A 24,755-nucleotide genomic window follows, 5' to 3' on the forward strand; every position below is an offset into this window, starting at 1 on the left:
GTTTCTGCTGCTTTCTCCTCAGTGGGAGGGTTCCTCACACTCTTTCCCCTGCTCCAGTGTGCAGTCTCCCACGGGAGACAGTCCCCTACAAACCGCTCCAGCACAAGCTCTTCCCACTGGCTGCACTTCTTCACAAACTGCTCCAGAGTGGATCCCTCCCACAGGATGCAGTCCTTTGGGAACAGACAGTGCTGCCAGCAAACCTGCTCCAGCGTGGGCTCCTCTCCAAGAGCTCCCAATTCCTGCCATGAGCCTGCTCCAGCATGGGTTTCACATGGGTCACAGCCTCCCTCAGGCACCCACCTGCTCTGGCACTGGGTCCTCCACAGGCTGCAGGTGGATATTTGCTCCACTGTGGAGCTCTGTGGGCAGCAGGGGCACAGCTGGCTCACCATGGTCACCTCCATATGCTGCAGAGGAATCTCAGCTCTGGCGCCTGGAGCATCTCCTCCCCCTCCTTCTGCACTGACCTTGGTGTCTGCAGTGTTGTTTCTCTCACATATTTCCCCTCCTCCTTCCCAGCTGCTGCTGTGCAACAGATTTTCTCTCGCACCCTCCTCAACTAGATTATCCTACAGGCACTGCCACTGATGGGCTTGGCCTTGGCCAGCAGCAGGTCTGGAGATGGCTGGCACTGGCTGTGTCAGACATGGGATAAATTTCCAGCAGCTTCTTAGAGAAACCACCCCTGGAGACACCTGCTACCAAAACCTGGCCACACAAACCCAATGCAAAAGTCCAAGATGAGTCCAAAATTGTTTAATGGGAGGAATCAGTTACTGAAAAACACCTGAAGGACCACAGAGTAATCAGTCACAGCCAGTACAGATTTGCGAGGGGAAAGTCCTGCTTAACAAATTTAATTTCCTGTTATGACATAGTAACCCAGCTAGCTGACCAAAGGAAGCCAGTTCATTTAAACTTTTTGGATTTCAGTAAAACTTTCAATACTGTATCCCACGGGATCTTTCTGGATGAAATGTCCAGCCCCCAGCTGAAAAAACACACTCACACCATCAGGGATGGATGAGCAGCTGACCCAGAGATGGGGCACAAAGGGTTCAGTGAACGGGGTGACACCAGAGCGGGGAGCTGTCACTAGTGGGGTTCTACAGGGCTCCACCCTCGGCCCTGTGCTCTTCAACATCTTCATAAAGGACTGGAACACAGGACTGGAAGGGACCCTGAGCAGGTTTGCAGTGGTACAAAACCGGGAGGAGCTGTTGGCTCCCTGTGGGCAGGCAGGCCCTGCAGAGAGACCTCGACAAATGAGAGGCCTGGGCAGTCACCGACCGTGGGAAATTCAACAAGGGAAAGTGCTGGATTCTGCACCTGGGATGGGGCAGCCCGGGATGGACAGACAGACTGGGCAATGAGAGGCTGAAAGCAGCAGCAGGGAAAGGCCCCTGGGGGTCCTGGTGATGGAAACTGAATCTGAGCCAGCAGGGCCCTGGCAGCCAGGAGGGCCAAGTGTGTCCTGGGGGCACCAGGCCCAGCATGGCCAGAAGGGCAAGGGAGGGATTGTCCTGCTCTGCTCTGGGCTGGGGCAGTTTGGGTACCATGATACAAAAAACACATTAAGCTGTTAAATAACACCCAAAAGAGGCAATGAGGATGGTGAAGGGACTGGAGGTGAAGCTAAGTGAGGAGGGGCTGAGGGCACTGGGTTTGTTCAGCCTGGAGGAGACTGAGGGGGGACCTCACTGCAGTCACAACTTCTTTGTGAGGGGCAGAGGAGGGGCAGGAACCGATTTTTTTTTCTCTTTGACCAGTGACACACAGGAATAGCGTGAAGCTGTGTCAGGGGAGGCATAGTTTGGATATTAGGAAAGGTTCTTCACCCAGAGGGTGGCTGGACACTGGAATAGGGCAGTGCTCACAGCACCAGCCTGACAGAGTTCAAGAAGCGTCTGGACAATGCTCTCAGGCACAGGGTGTGAATCTTGGGGTGTCCTTCTCAGGGCCAGGAGCTTGACTTGGATGATACTTTTGAGTTCCTTCCAACTCAGAATATTCTATGATTCTAATATAGATAAAATAGGATGCAAAGTTTTGCACTTTCAGTTATAAAAACCTGTTACAAGTTACACTTATGCACTGCCAACTAGTTAATTCCAAAAATTCTGCTTCCTTCAGTGCTGCATTGATTATGAATACTTTTCACTACATATCACTCCAGTCTCTTTATACCACATTTCCACTGTGAGTGTGGCAGAAGTGCTGTACATGGAAAGATGTTTATATTTCTAGTCATCATAATTCCTTCTTTATCACTGCATTCATTTTGAAATCTTTCATTATGTTACAAGACTTTTCACTTATTGTTTATTTTTTCCTTTTTTCCCCTATTTTTTATACATTCAGAAATTAAGTCTGCACACTTTAGCAGAATTCACCCATGCTTATAAGCCTAAAAGTAAACACGCTAAAAAATACCAAGGTTTGACACAGTTCCAGAAAGCATGTGAGCACAAATCCAACGTGAGATAAATCAACAGTTGATACATTTGCAACTGTGTCAGAAATATAACCCTGTAATTAAATGCCAAATAGTGAATGTTAAAATATTTTAATAATCCTCCCAATTGGACTGCCTAATAAACTGCTTGCTTTGGCAACTGACTGGCCTATCAAGAGAACTCTGAGCGAATTATTTAGCTATCAAGTTACAATAAGCTGAAAAGGAAATGTAATTCCACTGAAAAGTAGAATAACATACAGCAGTTGGGAGAATTAAAATGTTCGAACATGCACATCACTAACGTGCAGCTGATGAGAGACTTCTCAACACGACCAAAAGCTGGGGAAAAAATGAAGCTAAATGTTTATTGCGATGATCTCATTTAAAGGCAATAACCCCTCAGGGCTCAAGATTCAACTTAACAAACCATTAGCAACTCCAGCTCTGAAGTGATTATTTCACCCTAGCTCTCACTGTTCCCAACACACCACAACTGTATTCCTTCGGGCTGTAAAGCTGTGGCTGACACAGGACACAGCACAGTGACATGATACAGTGAAAATACCTGACTAAAGAGTGTAAAGACAAAAAATATGTATGGTATGTTCAGTTTTATTTCTGAACTGCAGCTCTGCCTTGCAAGGGACAGATCTGCAGACCACCCAGCACTCTGTTTTTGTAATGATCATGCAAACCAGCAGCAGCAGGAGGCCCTTCAGGTGAGAGGTCTCCATGTACCAGGCAGAGCCAGGGGTATATGTGGGAGTGTTTTTCTGCTTCTGCAATCTGTGAATAAACTCGTGTGTTGGTCATGGAGCCTTCCTGGCAGCAGGTGAAGCACAGGCAGATACTTACAGCAGAGAGCTTTCTGCAGCCTGCGGAGTTTCATGGCAGTCCTGTACGCCGAGAACCTGACGTTGTTCAGGTCAGCTGTAGAGAGGCAAATTAAAATAAAAGATCAGCTTAACACACTAGAAAAAAAACCAGACTCACAAAGACATCGTTATGTTGAACCACAAGACCATACCTGTTGGTTAAAAGAGCAGGGGGGAAAAAATTGTTAGCAATTTCACTGAGCTAAAGCCCTCAAATCTTGACAATCAACCATCCAAAAAAACCCCACTAAGTCCTAAAGTGTTACTTCCTTTTGTTCAAAGGCACTGAACTAAAGAGCACTTGAAAGGACATCAGTGACTGCAGCAGTATGTCTGAAGATACTGCAGAACTTTTCACACCAAAGGCACTGTGAGGGAGATGAGACCCTAAAACTCTTCCTTGCTCACCTTATGCACCAGCCAGACTGTGTGCAGGCAGCCCCAAGGGAAAACCTCTGCCCAGGAAAAAACAAGTGACTCTCAGATACGGCTAAAACAAAAAGCTTATTAAAAATATTCAATTAAACTTCTGTGCTTTCCATCTAAGCAGGCCCCAGCCATGCCCAGAGATGTAGAGCCTTTCTGGAGAGAAGCCACCTCACCCAGCCAGGTGAGTTTCCAGGTCCCCACCTGCAAAATGGCAGGGAGCCAGTGGCTCTGGCAGAGTGACAGGGAAAGGCACCCAGTTGGAAGACATTGTCTGGCACAAATTTTGCTAGAGTTGTCCTCATATGTTTAACAAAATAAGGACATCAGCACCAGTCCCCACTGAATAATTTAACCAGGGAGACTGGACACTGTGGGGACAAAGACATACCAGACCAGAGCACAGCAGTTAGTTCCCAAGGGGCACTGCCAGCAGCTGCACTGGGAACTGAGGAGTGGCAGAGGACACACTTGTACTACAGGGCAGCCACCCACCACTGAAAAAACAGATGTGCTCTTGGCCCTGTCACCTACCCAACTAATTCCTGAGCACAGACACTCCTGTGCAGCCTAAGGATCATTCCCAAGAGATGGCTTGGCATATTGCAACTTAAAGGTTTTCCAGAACAGAAATACACTGCTTGTGCCAGCCAGTTTCAGCACCTGACAACACTGCTGAATGCATTTAATTTACTAATGAAACCCATGGAGCCTAAGGAATTACTGATGGGAAAGAATTTAGAAAATGTAAACTACAATGTAAATATAAAAAGAACATTAGGGGGAAAAATGTAGTGGCTCAAAATAAAGGTCTCTTTAGCTGAATAAGCTTCCTCTAAGCCTGACAGACTCTTACAGAAAGAATATGATGAAAAACAGGGAAAGACAAAACATTTCCTTGCTGGCATGCAAGCTAAGGTGCTGTAAAGCTGTTTGAAATGTGGTAGCTTGGGTATAACTATCCCAACATCATTTATAATGCTGTACAGGTATAGGTAGCAGAGGGAATATAGTCTCAATTACATTAATTTTAATTAAGCTGTTCTGAATGAGTAATATGAGGTATGATAATTCAGTACTTTTGTATACCTTAATAAAAGATATGGAATATTTCTGAAACATGTCTTAGAGCAGAAAAGGAAGTTTCAGCTTTGTATATTTCTTTTTCTTTGCACAGCTGCACACACCTTTTTAATGGGCACTTCTATATATTGCTCCCGCCAGCTTTGTCTCTTGCTATCATCCTGACAGACCCTTTATGTGGTGTAGAATATAGTGAGAAGTTTAAATAAAGTGACTTAATTTGTCTTAAATGGAAATTAATAAAGCAGTCTCTCACAAACACACCATGAATTCAATTACATTTTGTACCCTTGTTGCAAATCTGTATTTGTATTCTGTAAAAGAATATTATGGCTAGCATTTGACAAAAATGAAGAAGACTTTCTTAAATTCTCTCTGAGTGCTCTGAAAAAGCTTATCTATTTATTATTTACATTTTCAGAAATGTGAGTAAATATCTATGCATATTTCAGGCCTCAATCAAGGCAGAAAGTACAATCTGTGAAGACATTTAATCCTAGAAGTGCTACAGTTTACATCTATTTTCCTGTATATGTAATAGACACTGAATTTATCATCAGCCTTAACGACACTGCTGCCAAGAAGCATCTGCTCTAAATGATGAAGCAGCAATGCCAGGTGCTCATTTTGGAGCCCTCATCTCAGGTTTTGGAAAAGCAGCAGCACCGCTGCTCATCTGGCTCTGCAAGCCAAGGCTGAGCCGCCACACACCTCCACTGCCACCTTCTATGCTGTCACCAGGATTAGCCTGCACCCAGTTACTGTCCCTGTGCCAACTGCCCACCTCTGTCCTCCTTATGCCACCACCTCCATGCTCCTGATGGACAGCTGTCTTACCAGATGGTGACAGTCACTTAAGGTCATTGGATCTTAATGATTTCACTTTTCCACTCACTATGCCTATGAAACTGTCTGTGGTGCCTTTCCTCCCCTGGGGCTACTGCTGGAACAAGCATGTTGCTCTGGGTAGCAATTAAAGGAGCCCAAGCCCCTCCTAACTGGGCTCAAAATATTTTGCTTGCTGGATGAGACCCCATTTAAATGAACCACAGAACACAAGAGTGCCAGGGAATGAGTCTTGGCCCTGGGCTGGGGAGTGCTGGACATAAAGCCACCCCTGACAGCGAGCGGGGACCTCAAGCAAGGAGCACAGATCCACTGCCTGGTCATATCCCAGCTGCTCCTGCTGGGAAGAGGCAGAGGAGGGAGGAAGGGGGCTCGAGCAGCAGTAACCTACTTCTCTGTGTTGTGAAATTGTTTTTGCTTTTTTCCTTCCTGGATCCTAATAGAAAAAAAACAATCCCAAATGTTGCTTTCTCCACCCTCCCTCGGCCCAGTGAAAGAGTTAGGACCCTTAAGCTCTGCTTCCAAATCTTTTATCATTTTAGAGCAGGCTGAGAAGCTCAGTGCACCACGCAAGTTTTCCTCCAGCCCTTTCCTCCCACTCCTAGAAAGTATGTACCACCTCATCTTCTGAACAGGGTGGTGAGAGGGCTGAAAAGCACTTGGTGTATTGTGAAACTTTTGCAAGTTGTTAACAATACTCCCTTTTCTTGCTCAGAAGGCAACTTTCAAGGTCTGAACAAAAAAATGTAAATGCCCAAGAGCATAATCTGTTTATGGTCTGAAACAACAATGCAGTGGAAGAGGTCACCTGGTCCCTGGAAAGGAGCACACAGAAGAAAGGATCACGAAGGAATATTTGGTGACATATTTACATCCCAGAGCAAAGAAAAATCATGACTTTCTCATCATTCAGCCATGAATGACCTCTCTGTTCAAGTGAATATATCTTTCTCCATCTAATAACATGATAACAGTGAACAAGAACTAGTGCTTTTATTACAAATGCAGCTTTAATGAAGGGTACTTCAGTTCAGACTGCTGATAGGAATAACTCAAATCAGAAATACTGAGGAAAGATGATAAGATAATTAAATTCTAACATTTTCTGCATAATTCTGCATATTGAGAGAAATCTCAAAACATAAGGACTATGTTCTATTTCTACAGTATTCTAGAAACACCTGCAATTACATGCAGCAGATCTTTTTGCTAGTGGATAATCAAGCAAAAAAACCTGACTAATTTGAGAAGTGATCAGTGATTTAAACCACCTGCTGGAATGTCTCACTGACTACTGACAGATAAAATCATGTACTATGGGGTTTATTTTCTAAACCCTCCCTTACTAGATTCTGTATTTTACATTGGGATATGAGTAGTATATTAAGAGGAAAAACATATTCTCATATTCTTGAGCTTTTACTGAATAAAATAGCTTGTAAAATAAATAAAAGCAATAAAAAAATTAAAATCAGTGAGTTTTCCAAAATAACCTATTTAAGAAGGTTTTAAATAAGATATTATAACTGAACTGCTTTACATCGTGGTTCTTAAACAGCAGCTGCATCTACTGAGTGATTGGGAGGCTCCATTTGATATCCTCCTATCCTGTATGACAGACTCATCTCACTGTTTAAAAGCACTGGGATGGGCCAGGATAACTCCCACCAAAGGCTGTTCATATCATTTATCTCTCTCCCAATGTAATATGAAGGCATCTCATGAAGTCCTTTCTACCTGAAACTACCTTTCTTCGGTACTTTAAAAATGGGTTTCTTGTTTATATTATTGTGAATATTATTATAAGTGCTTTTTTAGTTAATGAGGGCAAAACACACACCCTTCACTTGGTCCTACAGAGAGCAATTATCTCACTGTCTGGACATCAACTAACTGAAATGAGCAGCTTACATGCTTCAGGGGGTAGGAGTAAAATTTAGCAACTTAACAACTTAATTCTTTTAAAGAAATTAGATGCCATCAGGTTAAATCCTCATCTTCATTTGATAAGATTTACAGTGTTCTGAGTGTTTTTTTATTCTCAGGTACAAGGACAGAAAATGTGAACCTAGAGTGATAAACCTCAAAACCTGAAAGCTTTACTCAGCCACAACTTGTGACATGCTCAAAGACTGTTCACAAATACACTGCCTGAGGATAACCTATTTTGGGAATTACAATGCCTTCCTAACAGATGTTAAAAACTCTCTACTGGACAGTCCTGAATAGACAGTAATTCCTCTACAGCCACTAAACTTTCCACATTCCATTAGACATTATCGGCACTCTCACCTTTTCAAGAAGCTCCAACTCACATTGTTTCAATACAGCTGAGATTCCCTGCCTGGCTTTTAAGAATGCTGGGTTTCCTCCTGCTGCCCGAAACCTGTAAATAAATCTTTTAACGGTGCCCTACAGCCTCTTCTGGAATTGTAATTTTAAAATGCAAATGACACAAATGCACAAAGAAAAGAAATTAATCAAATTACACTGCTTAATATCAGCTGAGTCTCAGCCATTGACTTTTATTATAACAATAATTAATGCTATCATCTACACTGCTTTGGTAATAAATAAGAGTAAACTGTTATTCTATGTACAGCTTAACCACTCTCCATGAAATGACCCAGCACGTTGTACTAGGCCTGTCCAACTGAGTGAAAAAGCCAACAGTGTCTCTGCAAATGAACAAGTGGGAGGTACCCAGGGCACCACAATACTACTGATTGCATCTAGACCCAGTGGCTGAACACCACAGCACGTGCCAGCATCCCTGTAATCAGACCAATCGACATGACCTTTGGGAGTTTTAGAATGAAGTGTCTTTTCTTCAGCCTGCAAACACAAAAATGTAAGAGAGGATTTGATTTACACCTGGTACATCCCACTGTGGGACTCAGATATGAATAGAGTTTGCAATCAGAAAGTTCAGAAACTTTTTAGCTACTCTGGTCAGAAGAGTCATACTGGAAAATCCTAAAACAAATAAATTGCAAACTACTTCAGAAAATAATAATAAAAGGCGTCCATTTTCAAACCAAGAGTGCAGTTACTGCGCAACAAAATGTTCCCATACTGGTAATATTCTGCAACAGAACAGCCCTTCACTGTCTCTTGAAGAGCCTCCTTCATGCTAATACAGCTGTGCTTTCATTTCCAAGAGATGCCAAGTTAACTGCTACCCCTAAATTCTACCTCTCTGCCACAGTTACATTTACTGTCTGTTAGGTGTGTGCTGCACAGGACTCAATTACACAGAAAGATGACCTCTTCTAGACTGGCCAAGGCTGACTGAATTCAAGCAATCCTATATTCTGAAATGGGCTTGAAAAGGACATGAGTGAATAAGCAACCTTTAAAGAGAAGCCCTATGGATAATCTCACTGGATTGCAGTAGAAATCAAATGACTGATGTGTGTACTAGGCATGGGTCATACTGCTGCAAACATGGAAAACAGCTGAGTATGAATAAAACTTCATAATAAATACATGGTTTAGTAGCTGCTAATACAAACTGTAATGGTAGCCAGGGGCAGTCTAATCTCTCCAGGCAGCATTTCAGAAGGACAAATCCAACCAAAGAGAATGAAGCTGGTCAGCCTTGGTCACTGGGATTTAGAAGCTCACATTGCTGCACAAGAGAAGCCAGCCACAAGACCAACACAGCAGCTGCTGCTGAAAGCTCAGAGGTGCCTTCCAGCATTCTCCCACCTTGTGTTAAGCAACTCTGACATTTCTTTCATGTAGTCCATAGAGAACTGCCCCCCATCCTCTAAATTAAATGGAGAGCTGTCACCAGTGCAGCCTGCAAGGATGAGGATGATTTTCACTCTCTCATCTTGCCTTGGTGAATTAGGATTGATAAACAACATTCTGACTGCATCCTGCATCTGACTGCAATTACTGCTCATGGTGACACTAATGTACCTTGAGGACACTTGTACTGACATGACATGACATAGGAAGGCTGGAGGAGGGGGACACTAACAGTATGGCACGACAAAGTCCTCCTGGGTCATCACAGCAAAGGCTGAAGTCATTCCCAGCTTAAAGGCAAAATACTACTATTAGGAGCTAAGCTGTCTGACATTAAATGCTCACTCTCAGAAGATAATCTGAAAAAATTGAGCAAACTCAGACCACTTAACGATTCCTGTTCCTTCTGTCTTTCCTGTCACACAAAGGTCCTTGGTCTCCAAGACAGTGAAAAAAAACAAATTCCCTTTTCAGTGAGGCCCTGGAGTCATCATGAAGGATGAAAAAATTTGTAAGGGGGATGTAAAAGAACAGTGTAAAAACAGTAGATGTGCTGCAGAGGAACTAATTTTGGAAAGAAAAGCAGCTGGAGCAGTTCTTGATTCTTTGAAGAGTTTCAGAAGAAGTCAGAAGAAAACTGGAGTGGTTCATAATGGTGCAAATACAAACCAGGGGATGTCTGTGAGCTTCTGATCCTTCAAAGCTCACATATCATGATTTTTACTACCTTTCCTATTTCAGCATTTATTTCTTCTCTATGTTCTTAACTTATATGATTCTTTTTTAATTTAATTTATATCAACATTTACTCCCTGCTGCCACTTCAATTAAACATTAAACAATTAGGTCATTCAATAAAGACAGCTTATTATGTAACTTTAAGTAGCCATAACTTAAAGAAGAGTAAAAATTGCTCAGCTTGAGTAAATATTTCACCAACACTTATAAAATGCTACATTGTTTAAACAATAAACAGCAGTCAGGAACAAGCATCTTAGTGTTTTAAAAAGAAAATCTCTGTTAGAAAGAACCATCAGTTGGAAATTTTTTGATACACATATATCATTTCAATCAAGTATTTAACAAGCATCTTTATAACCAGCTATGTTTTAGCAAATGAGCTCCAAGAGAATCATAGGCAGATTAAAGTATAATTTCTTCCTGTAGATTCTTCCTGCTGTCTCTGATGCAGTCCCAATTGAGGAGGTTACAGGACTGTGCACAGCACATTGCTATCTTCTTTTATTAGTACAAAATAATGCTCCCAAGCAGTTTAGCTTCATTTTTATTAGTACCCAGAACTCTAAAGACAGAAAAATGAACATATAAACCTCACTTGAAATTCGCTCATTTTAGCAAAATGTATTGCAACAATTTTTACGTATGTGAATTGGATATGTCAAAATTAATATTACTCTTCTTTCTTGGAGAAGTGTCTCTTGCAGTTTAGAGACAGGTAAGACAGGTAAGACATGTTACCTCATGCCAGGATTACTTAAAAAAAATTAAGCTTTTAGTAATTTGTAAGAATTTAAATTAGACATAAGCATCCTGTAGCAAATTATAATATACTGGCATGTATAGAGAACTACATCACATAACATAATTATTCCATACTGGCTAAGTGTAGGAGTTGGTAAATGGAAATGAAAACTCTTGACAGCATTGATGTACTTGGTCTCTCTTTTTTACATTTATCAGCTTGCCAAATTCATGCTTTTTACCAGATTTTTAAAAAGGCATACATACTAAGCTCTTTACTGGCTTCTTTATACGAATTAGAAACAAAATTTAGCTCCTAATGGGGGGTAAAATAATAAGATCTAATGAGTATGCAATACAAAATCGACTTTAATAACATCTTCTCAGATAATATATTACTGAACAGCCTGAAAAGACTTCAAACATCCCATTATTACCATTTTGACCTGAGGCAAAGCAAAGCACTGAAAATACATCAAGGGTTCTGTTCAAGACTAAACGGGTTATACTTGTATTATGCAGTTTGTGTGAGAGTTAGGCAATGGTGATTACACCCAGTTCAAAAATAAAATAAATCGGAAGGTTATACAGTAGCACTTTCATCAAAGCTTCACCCATGTGGCAATACACAAAGAGTCACCTTGTCTAATCTCTTTGGTACACATATATGAACACCTCAGTTTACTCATAAAAATACATATTATGCATACTTTGCTAAAATCAGTGTCGCTTTCCCATTAATGACTGTTTGGTCTCAACTTTAAAAGAAATAGAACCATCCAGACAGAGGACTGGTTTTTTGACATTTCATGCTCCTGAAAAGGAAAATAGCAGGAGAAAAAGAAATTTCACAAGTAAAAAAACAAAATCTGCCTGAACATGTTCCTTCTTTAAAAATAAGGCTATGTTAAACTCCTGACATTTGGGTGATACTCACAGTGATAAAACTCAGTTAAACTAAATGCAAACTGACTTCAGCAGTCACACATCTTCTGAACTGCTGACCTGAATCTATCAGGACACTTTTCTCCCTTATTACCTTTTCACTTCTTGATATTTAAGAGTACTCTGGCTAACAGGGAACTAGCAGAAGAAAAGCAGTTGCAATAGGACTTTAGGTCTGACCAAGAGCAGTATCAGCAATACCATGCAATCTGTGGATCAAAGGCGGCTGTGGAGTCAGAGGGCAGTTAAATTAACAGGCAACTGTTTAAGACCTACCTGTATTAAAGGGATGTCTGCATGTGCAATTACCATTTGTCCTGAAACTTCTAAACCACTCACTTTAAGAGCAGAAATATGAAGCAGACGCATGGGGCAATACATTATAATTAAATGTCAAGTCACTACTTGTCTGCTTTTACAGTTGGATAGCCTGAACTTATATATTTTATATCTCTGTTCGGCATACAAAGCTGCATTCAGGTTAATTTTTAAACCAATTGCTGCCACACTGCTAATACTTTAAGGAAAAAAATCTTCACACTGTGTCATTTCATTTTATATCACTTTTCTAAAATATTTTTAGCATACCTTGAACTGCAGAGCACCACAGAGATATCTGAGTTTGCTTGAAATAGATTACACCGGCATAATTAGACTGTTTTCAGCAGCTAAACTAGAGTTTAGCAGGTGATAATTTAAGCTATTTTTCACCATGGCAAATAAGCCTGCACAGAATGCTAGATCTGACAGTCCTAGTGCTCAAGCTGGTTTAGTACATGTGCTGTGCAGACGTAACCTCCTTTATGAATGCAGCATATTTACTGATATTTCTTTCAGCAAAATAGCTTAATTTTTATTATACCCTCTATTATTTATTAACACAACCATTAAAATCAAAGAGTTAGCTATTAAATGGCCTGCCAAGCAGCCTACACTAGAGCATAGATTAACCTATTTTATCTTGTAGATGTGCCTCTGCTAATAAATTCCAAAGCTGCTAAAAAATGAAAAAAAAAAAAAAAAAAAAAAATCCTCCACCAGAGAGGCACATCTGAAGTCATAATAAGCATGCAATTTGGGTATTCAAAAATGACATCATGACAGCTGCTATGCCTTCTAAGTATTGAAAGTGCTTTAAAAATAAAGCAGTGGTAACACAGTTTGGCAAATTGCTTCAATTGGCTTCCCACCATCCAAAAGTCAACATTAACAGCGGCTTGGTTTGATTTTTTCATGTGCCTTTTGTAAAGTAGATTAGACAGTGAAAAAATTCAGGATTATTTTTTTCTAACTTCTGTTCCAGTCTTTCAGTAAAGAGATTGTAACAATACACCCAAATTACTTTATAAACCCAGCATACATTCTAAACGTGCCAAATGAAATACATTTTTTTTCTACTGCACTTTGAAATGTGTGCTTTATGTATTTCCCTTGCAGAAAATTTTAACCTTGGTAAAAGCTCTGCCTCCCTCTTTCACTTAATTTTAGTTTGCTTCCTCTAGAAATCTTTGCCTTAGCAAATCACTCAATTGAAAGAAAAAAAATAAAAAGCACCAAACATCTGGTATAGATGTCTTACCTAATGACTGGTAAAGCTCAGTCATCTTGGGATGATCCCAGCAGGTCGTTTGCGTCTCATGGCTACAACACAAAACATGAAAGTTAGTAAAGGAGAATTTGTCTCTCCATCTCACAGCAGTGATGCAGGCTGCACATCAGAGCATGGTGCCAGATCTGTGCCCATAGCCTGGGCTGCTCTGGCGGGGGCTCAGCAGTGCCCGGCGTGTCCACTTTCAACAAGAGGCATTAACCTGGAGCTTTATTCAGGCAAGGGCTCATGAAATAAAATAAAAGTAATGCTAATATTAAAAAGATGGCAAGGATGTCAATGTTTTGAGGAATTTGCAAGCAGTCAATTCTTAAGAACTCATTGCTTTGTACAGGTCATTCTCCAGTTACTCCAAACTGGAGGACAGACATTTGAAAGGGCTTAGTTCTTAAAGAGTTTCTGGAAACTCTGACCAGACACTGAGATCCATATTTGACTTCCTTTCCCCTACATGCTCTCTCAACCCTTTCCCACGTAGTAGGGGTCTAATCATTCCTTTCAGTCCAGACACCTGTGCTAAAAAATCCCTGTACAACAGCCTTCCGATCCACTACCAGCCTACAGCACTTTTCAGGCCAATGTTGCACTCTATAGTGACAGTCTCTTCTAGCAGAGACTCTTGGCTGCTCTGCTTGTTCCCTGGAACTCCCAGGCCCTTTCCCTTGCCCTGGAGGTCCCTGTGCAGTGTCAGGCAGCAGAGCTGTTGGGAAGCCAGGGAAAAGCTGAAGCGGGGTTATGAAACGCTGCAGTATGACCAGAATGTAAATTGGAGAGTCTCTGCATTGAGGCCAGCAGCCTCCAGCTTTGCAACACAACGTGCTGCCGAAGGACAGGCAGCGTGAGAAAGTCAACAGAAGGAAGTGTCTGCGGATGTAGTAGCAACTCATGTCTCCTACAGTTATACTTTTTATGAGTTTGTTTTTTAATGACAGCATAGCTAACGTGATTATGTTTCCATTAACAAAGAAGGCTTGAAAGAAAATTCTCCTTATCTGTCCTGTAGCCAATGAAGTCCCATTCAAACAGAATTCAGCTGCCTTAAGACACAAACGGGAGTCTCCATAAAAAAAAAAAAAATATTGAAAAAATGGTACGTAGCATACCATTGCCAGCAAATACATTTGCCATTTCTGAACTTAAAAGCAGATGTGCAGGTTTCAACATGCACATATCATTCTGGAGAACATATGCAGAAGAGCAGGACATGACCCACAGCACCGTGGAGCTCATGGAACACACACACCTTCCAGCTCAAGGAGACCAAACCACCACCCAGCAGCACCTGTGCCTGCCACTGTGCCCTGGAACATTGACACTACAAGGTTGTTTTACAGAACAAACAGCCCTTCAGTTCTCATTTTGCGGCACTGGTGTTCCCAAGTGCACATTTACCCTTTATAGGCTGAGGCAAAACTTCCAATGTAGTATCACTTCAACACCACCTCTACCCAAGAAAAAATAAAGTTGTGCCAGGTTTTCTTAGTATGATTTAATTTTGGCCTTAAAAGACAGGCTGTTTATTTGATTCCTGTGAATACTTTACTGCCCCAGTAACCTCTATATGTTCAGCAGCTTACTATATATAATATTTCCAGATTTTGCTCTGTAACTGCAAGAAAGAATGAAAGGGATCACAAGCACTAAGCATAAGAAAAAAAATCTGCTGTAGAGCTGCCCTAGTTGAGCACAGGGTTTTAAAAAGGCCCCATCTCAAAACCTCCGCATCCCCCACCTTCTCAATTCCTGCAGTGACTGAAGGCAGTGAAAATGAGAGAAGGACACCACAAGAGCAAAAGCAGTCTTGTTCTTTACTCTGTTAAAAAATGAGTCCAGCAAAGGGAGGTGGATGAAATTGTATGCAGAAATCTCAGACTGGTCTGGGTTGTTTTTTTGGTTAGTTGGTTGGTTTTTTTATTCCCAGAAACTGGGTAGCTTCAAGTGAAAACCTGTGGATCTGATTCACCTGCATCTGAGCTCCTGCGTTTCCCATCCTGCTTGGTATGGGCAGGTTCTGCAGGGAGAATGTAGCACTGGAACTTTTATCACACCAGGTATAAAGCATATTTTTGAGGAAAAACAGAAACAGCTTCATTCCTGAAAACTCAACTGCGAGATGCCTCTACTGATATAACAGCACTCCAAAGGAAAAGAAGACACAAGTGCATTCATGGCAGAAAACCCTGTAGCCAGAAATGTCACAATTCAGGTGAACAGCTGCAGATCCCAACAAACATCCACACCTATAGACCTGGGGTTGCAGCTTGTTTGCACCCAATGTCAGCCCCAGATCAGTAGTTCCCCAGGCATGAGCTTGGCCACCCTGGCTTGCTTCCCCACAGGCAGATAGACCCAGAAGGGAGGTATATTTGAACAGGAACTTGTACCATGGCTTGTATGCCGAATTACAGAGCAAAAATGAGAAAGAATTTATGTGAACAGTTACAAGAAGCCTCCAAAATTAACCTGCCTTTCTGTATGAAATTAGTTTGTAGCCCCAAACTGTTCTATGGACAAGCTAAATAATTTCAGACTCCATAGCTGTCAACCTGGCAGCCTTCAAAGAAACAGATTCCCCATGAAAACATTTAAAAGCCATCAGATATCCGGTAAAGGTGCATATAGATAGGATTATGGACATATCCCACGCTTGTGTGGGATAGAAGAACAAAAAAATCATCTTAGCGTGAAAAACTAGTACCAAAAATCAAAGTTATACCAACAAGTAATTTACCGATTTTTAAATTATTTATCATAAGGTCTAACTGCGCATCAGTGACTTTAGTGTGTACGGTTTAAGCTTATGGCATTTACTAATGCTGAAAATACACAACTGCTTTTGTAAGAACCTGTACATAAAATTTCCTTTGCCTAAGAAACACCGGACTCCAACTGGTTTCAGGTATTTTTAATACCAGTAACCCCAAAACTCTACTCAGTGTGGTTTTCTTTAATGGTACAAGATTAATTATCATGGGAAATGCACATTTTGTAAAGAATTATTTTATTTGCTTCATGTGCAAGTGACAAAGACTGAATTTGCAGGGCAGGTACATTTCCCCTTTTGCTTTAATTTAAAACTTCATCGCAGCTTAGAGGAAATATTTCCTTCCTAAAACTATAAAAGCCAAGCCAGTAGAGCCCCTAACTCTTGCCCCACCAGCTCCTGAGCAGTGAGCACCCACGGGGCAGAGTGCCCTGCACCTGCTGGACCCCACCCTCAGCAGGGACCACCCAGCTCCACTGGCACCAGCCCCAGCGATGGGCTGGCCAGCCCTCACACCCCTCTGTGCTCCTGCAGGGAAAAGCCAAGGCTTGGAAGGGAACTGGGGAGGTTGAGTGGCCGTACGGAGCCAGGGCAGGCTTTGCTGGTACTTTACATGCAGAACACAAGAAGGCTGCAGATATTTTGCTCTAGCTAAAAGGCGTTTGCCTCTCAACATCTTCAGCTCGGAAAATTATCAACTATTCCGCACACAAGGGCAGCTCCAGGAAAGGTTAGATTCCATCAAGGCTATTCTTCCTAAGCCTCTTTGCCATTTTCAAAGGCCATTTAATTGTGAGCTCTGGGGTTGCACCGATGGGGGAGGATTTGTGTGTATGCCCTTATTGTGAGCACGGTCTGAAGTGAAATGCCAGCTCAGCAGTTTCAGGCAGCCTCAACCACACTTGGGAATGCTGTAGCATCCTTAATAGACCTGCAGCAAAGTGTTTGCCAGAGTTTCAAACTCTGGTGAGCAAGGCCCTTTGGAGCCTGCAAGTCAGAAAGACATCAAAACTGGAGTCTGAGTCCTCTTGACTAGCAGCAGCTGAAGCAGAGTGAGAGTATGTGCAGAAATAAGAACTCAAAATGCTTTTCCAACAAACCACCAACACAAAAAGACATTGGCACACACAGCCAGCAGTTTTGCAATATTGCACATGCTCAGAGGATATATTTTTCAATTTGGCTCTACATTTAGGTCAACTAAATTGATCACTAGCTTTTAAATCACAGGCATTCTGAAACAAATAAAAATATAAGTGCACTCACTTGGCTTATTTTCCTCTTTCTCACCTGACCTGAGCTGCAGAAGTGGCAAGGAAAAACCAGGCCAGAAAAGAAGATGAGCAGCAATGGCTAGTGGTGACACCTTGGCGTGGGGGTGACTGGCACACTAAACACACTGGTAATTCAGTAGGATGAAAGCATAGTCTTCACTTGATACATCCTTTGGGAAGCACAGGACCACTTCATTAAAGGATGATTATATTATATTAGCAAGGATAATTTTTATGTAGGGAATTCTGTCACACTATGCCTATGGGAACTCCTCTGTTCCTGCCAACAGCAGAGATATTTGTCTCTCATCACCGTCAGCAGAGCCAACAACACATAGGATTGGAAACTTGAAATCAAGAGATGATATCCTAACAGACACACTGGCTGAATTACAGTTCCCTTGTTATGACTTGATCAGACAAAACATTGTTTTTCTTTCTTCATTCTTTTTATATTACTTCTGAGCAACACCAGCAGCAGGAGGAATTGAAAGCAATGCTCCCCCACACCCAAATTCTTGCATAAATCCCCCCAACATTCCTGCACCAGCCATGCTGTAACATTCACAAATCTTTTAACTGTTTTTGATTGCACTCCTCCCTCACCCCTTTTTCTGAGGAGAAAAAAAAAAAAAAAAAAATCGGTCCCGTGTATTCCCTGCTCAGCTCCAGAGCAGAATTTTAGGTTGCAACTGCAGAGTCCTTTTTAAACTCTTACAGCCCACTTCATTGGTGATAGCAGAGCCAGTTCTGCTGCGCTTCTCCCCACACCCTTCATTAGCAAATGCGACATGAACATGTGCAAGCGCACAGATGTGCATAGAATAAAAAATTCTATCATGTAGCAATAAATAGTTACATATACTCAAAAAAAGGGCCAAAATTATAGTGGTATTCTACAAAGCTCTGAACTCATCCCTTTTCAAACAACATGATTTACAGTACTTCTCACCTTCTGGCTTTACGATGAATCAAATGTTACTCCAACCACCTTATGACCGTTGTCAAAAAGCCAAAATAAACATGATAGTTGTTTGGATTTTACTAAACTAATCTAAATGGAACTGAAAGAGCTTTTATGAATAGACACTACCTTTCATTTAAAAGCAAAATGTTTTCAACAGAAGATGACAGTGATTGCAAAGAAAGAATTAACATTTCTCTTTTTTACTGTGCTTCATTAAGTCCTAGGATAAAACAAGTTAGTGCTATGGAAAGTATTAGCAATGTAAAAAGGTGGCACTCCTTTGTGCTTTACAAAGAACTACTGTTTTCATCTGTAAATCTAGAGACTACTGATCTGTGCAGAGATTACTTCTGTTTAAGCCAAGGATCAGCGTGTCTTCAGCAGGAATTTGACTTTAGCCTGTTTTATTGGCTTTTGCAAGATTTATCAGACTGCTGAAGGCAGACACCGATACATATTAAAGTTTCTTGCCGATACTGGAAATGAAAAATAGGAGAAGGGCCAAATATCAGCTGTCAAGTACTGAACAGTAACCCTTTTTTTCTCTCCTTGATGTTAAACATTTATTTTGTCTGCTCTGTCAGGGGAAAAGATTCCCGCTCAGTGGCTTGGTTTGGGTGAGCCTTGCCCCCCCGGCTTGTCACTCTCGGCTGATCTATTTGCTTTCCAAAGCCTCTCCTCTCCACTTCTGCCAAAGCAATTTCACTGCAGGGTCTTGTCAAATCAAGGCTCAGAAAAGCGATGGCCTTGAACAATTCCTTAGTGCTAAAAAGGTCAAAGATCCCCGATATAACCAGGTTCCTCGTTTCCTCAGCTCTGCACACACATGCCTGCAAAAACCACCTCTCTGCCTAACTCCAGTGCAAGACACCTGCGGTGTCCCAGGCTGCAAGATGCTTTACAGCAGCTATTAAAAGGCAATATAAGGTGCCATATAGCAACAAGAAATACAGCACTTGCCGTGCAACCGCCCGGAGGGAATCCCCTCCCAGCCTCTTCTGCCTATTAACTTGAAAGATTATTTCTAAGCATGAAATTACGGGGGGGAAGAAGCCATACACCCCCGAGCACGTTTGTTTTCAGGAATTCCGCTGAAGTTCACGCCCGACCCGAGGTGCCCCGCAGGCGATGTGCTGCGCAGGTGAGGCTGTGCAGCACCGCGCTACCCCAAACACCGCGGAGTGCCGAGGCGAGCCCCGCGCATCCCGCACCTGCGGCACCGCCGCGATTCCCTGCCTCGGCTTCTGCCCTCGCCAGCCCGCACGGGCACCGGCACAGGTACAGCAAAGGCACAGGTAAAGGCACCGGCACAAGTAGCGCCACGCGTGCGTGCCGCTCACACCGCCATCTCCTACGTGTGCCAACGGGGCGCATCCAGCGCCCAACTACGGCCTCGGGAGCGGGAAAAAGCCGCCGAACCAAACGCCCTTTCAAGTTCCCCGAAGAAACCCGGCGGCAAGTTGCGATTTCGCGTGTAAGCGGTGACAGGTCCCGCCGCCCGCCCGGCGCAGACCGCGGCCGGCCACGCCGCTCGCCCCCGCCGCGGAGCGCGGGCTGGCCCCGGGCGCGCCCCGCCCGCCCCCGCCGGCACCTGCCGCCCGCGCCCCGCGCCGCGCTCACCCCCGGAGCTGCTCCCTCATGGCGGCGGCTGCTCGGCGGCGCCGAGGAGGCAGAAACAGCGCGTCCGCCCAGCCCCGCCGCTCAGCGCCACTGCGGCCGCCCCGCCGGCAGGGAGGGACGGCGGCAGCGAGGGAGGGATGGAGGGAAAGGGAGAGGGAGGGAGGAGGAGGCGGCGCTGCCCCGCCCCGCCCCGCTCCCGCCCGGCGGCGGTGCCGGCGCTGCGCGCCCTCGGCCCCGCTCCCCCCCTCATCCCGGCCGCGGGGCGGCTGAGGGCACCTCGCCCCTCCCCGGCCTCCCCGGGGCACTGCAGCTATTCTGGAGGAAGCCCTGGGGCTTCCTTTGACTTCCTTTTTATTTTTTTTTTTTAATTTTTTTTTTTTTGGGGTGTTCTTTGCCCTGGCACTGGCCGGCCGGAGAGATGGGTGTGCTGAGAGGCGGCAAATCAGTTCGCCTTCAGCGGGCTTGGTAAGAAAACTTAGCTAAAATATGCACCGAATCCAGGCAGATTTGAAATGGGCCTTAACCTGCATTTTTTTCCCCGGCGTTTAATTTTGGTGCTTAAAATGCCGAGTGGTTTATTTCTGAGTGGAATCAGGTAATTTCATTTCTAAGGGCTTGCCTTGGCCCCGCAGGGAAGGAAGGGTGAGCTTCTCCCCTGGATCTGTCAGCGCAGAAGAAATAGTTCTGCTCATGCCGAGTTACTGTTGCAATGTTTCTTTACATTAATTCCTACGCAATATGCATTACACAAAGAAAAGCCAACAATCTTCTTTTAGCGTCACAAGCACTTCAAATCAGCGTGGCCAGCCTCCCCTCATGCATGGTGTATGTCTACGTCCTTTATTTGTTAAAATAAGGCTCCCAGTCCTTCCCATAACCAAGTAGTTTTTCAAGCCCTACATGTTGTGATTTCCTGGTAAAGCCACCCCAAAAACAATGTCTTTCAGATCAGATTCATAGAATGGTTTTGGTTGGAAGGGATGTTAAAGAGTATTTAGTTTCCCCTTTCCTGCCACTAGACCAGGCTGCTCAAGCAACCATCCAGCCTGGAACACTTCCAGGATGAGGCATCTCCAACTTCTCTGGGCAACCTGTTCCAGTCCTCACCACCCTCTCAGTAAAAATTTCTTTCTAATATCAAATCTAAATCTATTTACCTTTCAAATGTACAAAACAATCTCCCTGTTTTTACACTGGGAAGATCCGTACGTAGAAGCATGGAAAATTCATCCCACCCCTGTTACATGGATGTCATTAGGCATTGAAGTTGGAAGGTGTTAGCCTAAGCACCAGGAAATTTAGGGCTCCCCTTAAGGCTCTGGGTAGTTGGATTATCTGATTTTAAGAAAAGTTCAACAAGCAGTTCAAGGAAAGCCCACGGGTTGTTTTTTTTTTTTGTTTTTTTGTTTTTTTTCTAGAAGCATTAATGTGAGAGATGCTCAAGGTTCAACCCCTCAGGCCCTCAAATGTAAATGTAAAAATTATTGGAATTAAATGGTAAATTCTCATTGTTTCTAGATGATTTAGGTTGTTTTAACAGGTCTAACTCACAGTTTACAGTAACCTTGTACTTGTAATACTACCACAATATGGAAAGAAAATAGAGGAATAATTTTTGTGTAAACATAAATCGCCATGTTAAAACTCATTAGACTGTGAATTTTCCATTTAATTCAGTGGACTTTGTATTAGATCAATTGCTCTATCTATAACTTAGTTAAACTGGCTGATGGCTGTCAATTGTGTTATATCAGCAGTCTCACGTTTTTGCATTTTTAGCTGAGTTTTAAGAAGTCACACAACTCTCCTTAAGTCTTTAAAACAGGATGACTTTCATCCTAGTTGGGAGGAACCTCAGGGTGCACTACAAGGAGAGAGCAGCTGCTCGTGTCATACAAAGGGACTGGTAGCCAGAGGCCAGACATTTCACAGCAAAAGTGGTTTGTTTTCCTTCAGAAGTATCTAGCACTGATTCCCCGACACACATTCCTTCAATTTTCACTGTTTCTGGAGCTTCCTGGCCTGCCTTAACAGAAGCTTGATGCTGCTATTATCATGCTGGTCTTCTTTCCCATACAATAGTGCCAAGTAATAAGAATTTAAAAACCAGTCTGAATTTCTCATACTTTGCATAATCTTCTTTCTCCTTGAGTTACAAATAAAGCATTGTATTCAATTAGACTCACAGCAGGTGAAAACCCCAATTAGTGAATCCATTTTCTTGGCTCTTTTTCCCTACCTTACACCCACACACCACTACTTTTTTTTTTTTTTTTTTAACAATAAAGGGTAACTCTGAGTCATTCTTCAATTGTAAAGCAAATTAACCCCTTGATCTCCCAAATCAAACTATTACTCACTCAAGAACATTCAGGCCAAAACAAGAATGTTTAAAGATTAAGGGATTAAGGCCTATTGACTTTATAAATTGATTTTTATAAAAAAATCTATTTAATGTAGTTCTGATTGTTGTCTCCAGATTCACAAAAGCTTTTAGCTATTTTGATTGACCTGAAAGTTATATTTTTGCTGTATAATGTGCACAAGTAATACCAGTCTTACTCCAAATTACTTAAAACTACCCATCATTTATTACATAAATATATTTTGTTTGCAGTGTAAATTGTTACTATCTTTGGCATTTGTAACTGAAGCCAATTTTTATGCCATACCTAATTTTAGGCCATTTATTTGATAAAAGATAGTCACCTCCTTATAAAAAAATAAAACAGAATTTCAGAGTGAGCAGTTTTAACTCCCTGTGGTGATTTTCTAATGCAAAGGCTACTCAGTCAACTTGTGCACCTATATAGGGACCTTAATCAGAAGAAGAGCAGTGCTTATTTCTCCTATTCTGTTGTTTTGTCCTGGACTGTATCTAATACATGTATCTATGTCTTCAATATCTAATAACACCAGGTGCTTAAAGGGATATCATGACTGCCTAAAAAATGAGGGATGATATTTAGAAGTGGTCTTATTACCCCAGAACGCTTTCAGGAAAAGAGAAAAACAGAAAGATAACTTGTATTTGCAGTTAGTCGGACTGCATTGCTCACTGCCCAAAGGATCACTGGAATTTCTGCATTTAAGAAAGCAATCTTTTCTCTTTTAATAAGTTCTTCTCAGAATGTTGTCCCCTTTTTTATGGAGAATGAGCCAGAGCCATGTACACATTAAAACTAATTTATGAACAGAAAATAATTAATTCCTAGGCATTAACACTTGAGTATAAAGCTTTGTAAGTTTCATGTGCAAGATTAGCATCATCACTCCATGTTACAGACAGATGTGGAAACCCAATTGCAGAAATGTGTAGAAACTTACCTAAAACTAAGGTAGACATTAAAGGTACAAGTTTGCTTGTAAGTTTAGCATTTTATGAGTTAGAAAACTAAAGCAACATATCTTTAATTTTACTATCATTGAAAGTGAAGGTACAACATTTTCCTACTAGCTAAGGCTTTCTTCCAGAACACTCTGAAGTGTGTAGCCTCCTTGTAAGTGTGGCTTTATCATTCCTCAGTTATCTGGGCAGTGGATTAGTTTGTTTTGCATTTAAGAAGATATTGTGGTGCCCTGTGTTGGGCTGTCTAATCTATTACACTGTTTGAGTCTATTTTGTTTTTCTTGGTATAAATAAATGCTAAAAATCACTTGGAATGGCACAATGGCACTTTCCTGGATCATGTGTCTTAAATATGCTCCAAGGGCTGACACTTCCAGGGTGTTTGGGAAATTGTTCATTGCTCTCTCAGAAGAGCCAAGAAGAGGATACTGGTTTGGATGCCGCTAGTTTGTTTTGGTGTTTGTTTTTTTTTTTTTGCCTTTTTGCACATTACCACTGAAAACACACTAAAATACTGTAAATGCAATGAAGAAAATAGTTTTGAAATGCTCCATTCATTTTCCCCAACACTGCGCTGTAAATTAGAGACCTAGTAAAACATTTAATAGCTCAGTATCCTTAATATCAGTTATTTACACCATAGGATACTGGGGAAGGAGACTACCAGTCCCTGTTCAGAGGAAAACCCAACCTCCTCTGTCCCACATGAAGAATGACAAGCTGGTGCTTCTTCTTACCCAGGGCTCATTCTCTGCCCTCTAAAGCAGGTAACTGGCAAATGAAGGTCACAAGAATTTTTTTCACTGAGATATTCTTGGAATAGACAGAATATCCTCTTTTTTTAAATTTTATTTTTTAAACCAATTCTGCAGCAAATATTACAGAGCTTGCAGCAATGTAATGCCCAGTATGGAGAGCGTTGGTACCCAGCACATGTGACAGGATCACTTCTGTTCCTGCTGAATGCACAGCAGCACAGCTTTCACATTCCTCTGGGCTCTACTTGCTTTTACTACAGTAAGGACACCTGATTAAAAGTGAAATCTTAGTCACCCTACAAGATGGGTACAATGGAGCCTCAGGAGCAGCCTGTGTGTGCCTTATGTTGCACTGCACTGCATGCTGTTGCTGAAAGGTGAATGAGAGGGTGCCTGTCATTTTGAATATATTAAATATATATATGAATTCCAGCCTGATGAGATCTTGGAAAGGAAAATTTCAAGAGGCTACATTTGTTTTTTAAGGTGATAGCGACAGTAGCAGAGTGTTCAGTCTCTACTGCCCCCATGTTTGACCTT

The 24,755-nt window shown here is 42.3% G+C and overlaps 1 protein-coding gene across 7 annotated transcripts in view; it reads right to left on the reverse strand.

The window, feature by feature from the left end:
• The window catches only part of DMD (dystrophin), a 1,135,346-nt gene that overhangs the window by 62,129 nt on the left and 1,048,462 nt on the right, over positions 1–24,755 (reverse strand). For 3 of the 7 annotated variants that reach the window (XM_056513084.1, XM_056513265.1, XM_056513005.1), the window contains exons 1-3: positions 20,109–20,263; positions 13,454–13,515; positions 3,317–3,391 (exon numbers count right to left, since the gene is read on the reverse strand). In XM_056513084.1, coding sequence (XP_056369059.1) covers positions 3,317–3,391; positions 13,454–13,515; positions 20,109–20,128 — 157 coding nt within the window. In that variant the 5' untranslated portion in view covers positions 20,129–20,263. Of the gene's footprint in view, positions 1–3,316; positions 3,392–13,453; positions 13,516–20,108; positions 20,265–24,755 lie in introns of those variants that run through there. The other 4 variants (XM_056512754.1, XM_056512922.1, XM_056512842.1 and 1 more) reach the window with 2 other exon arrangements.

The sequence above is a fragment of the Oenanthe melanoleuca genome, chromosome 1, assembly GCF_029582105.1.
Source record: "Oenanthe melanoleuca isolate GR-GAL-2019-014 chromosome 1, OMel1.0, whole genome shotgun sequence".
Classification (NCBI taxonomy): domain Eukaryota; kingdom Metazoa; phylum Chordata; class Aves; order Passeriformes; family Muscicapidae; genus Oenanthe; species Oenanthe melanoleuca.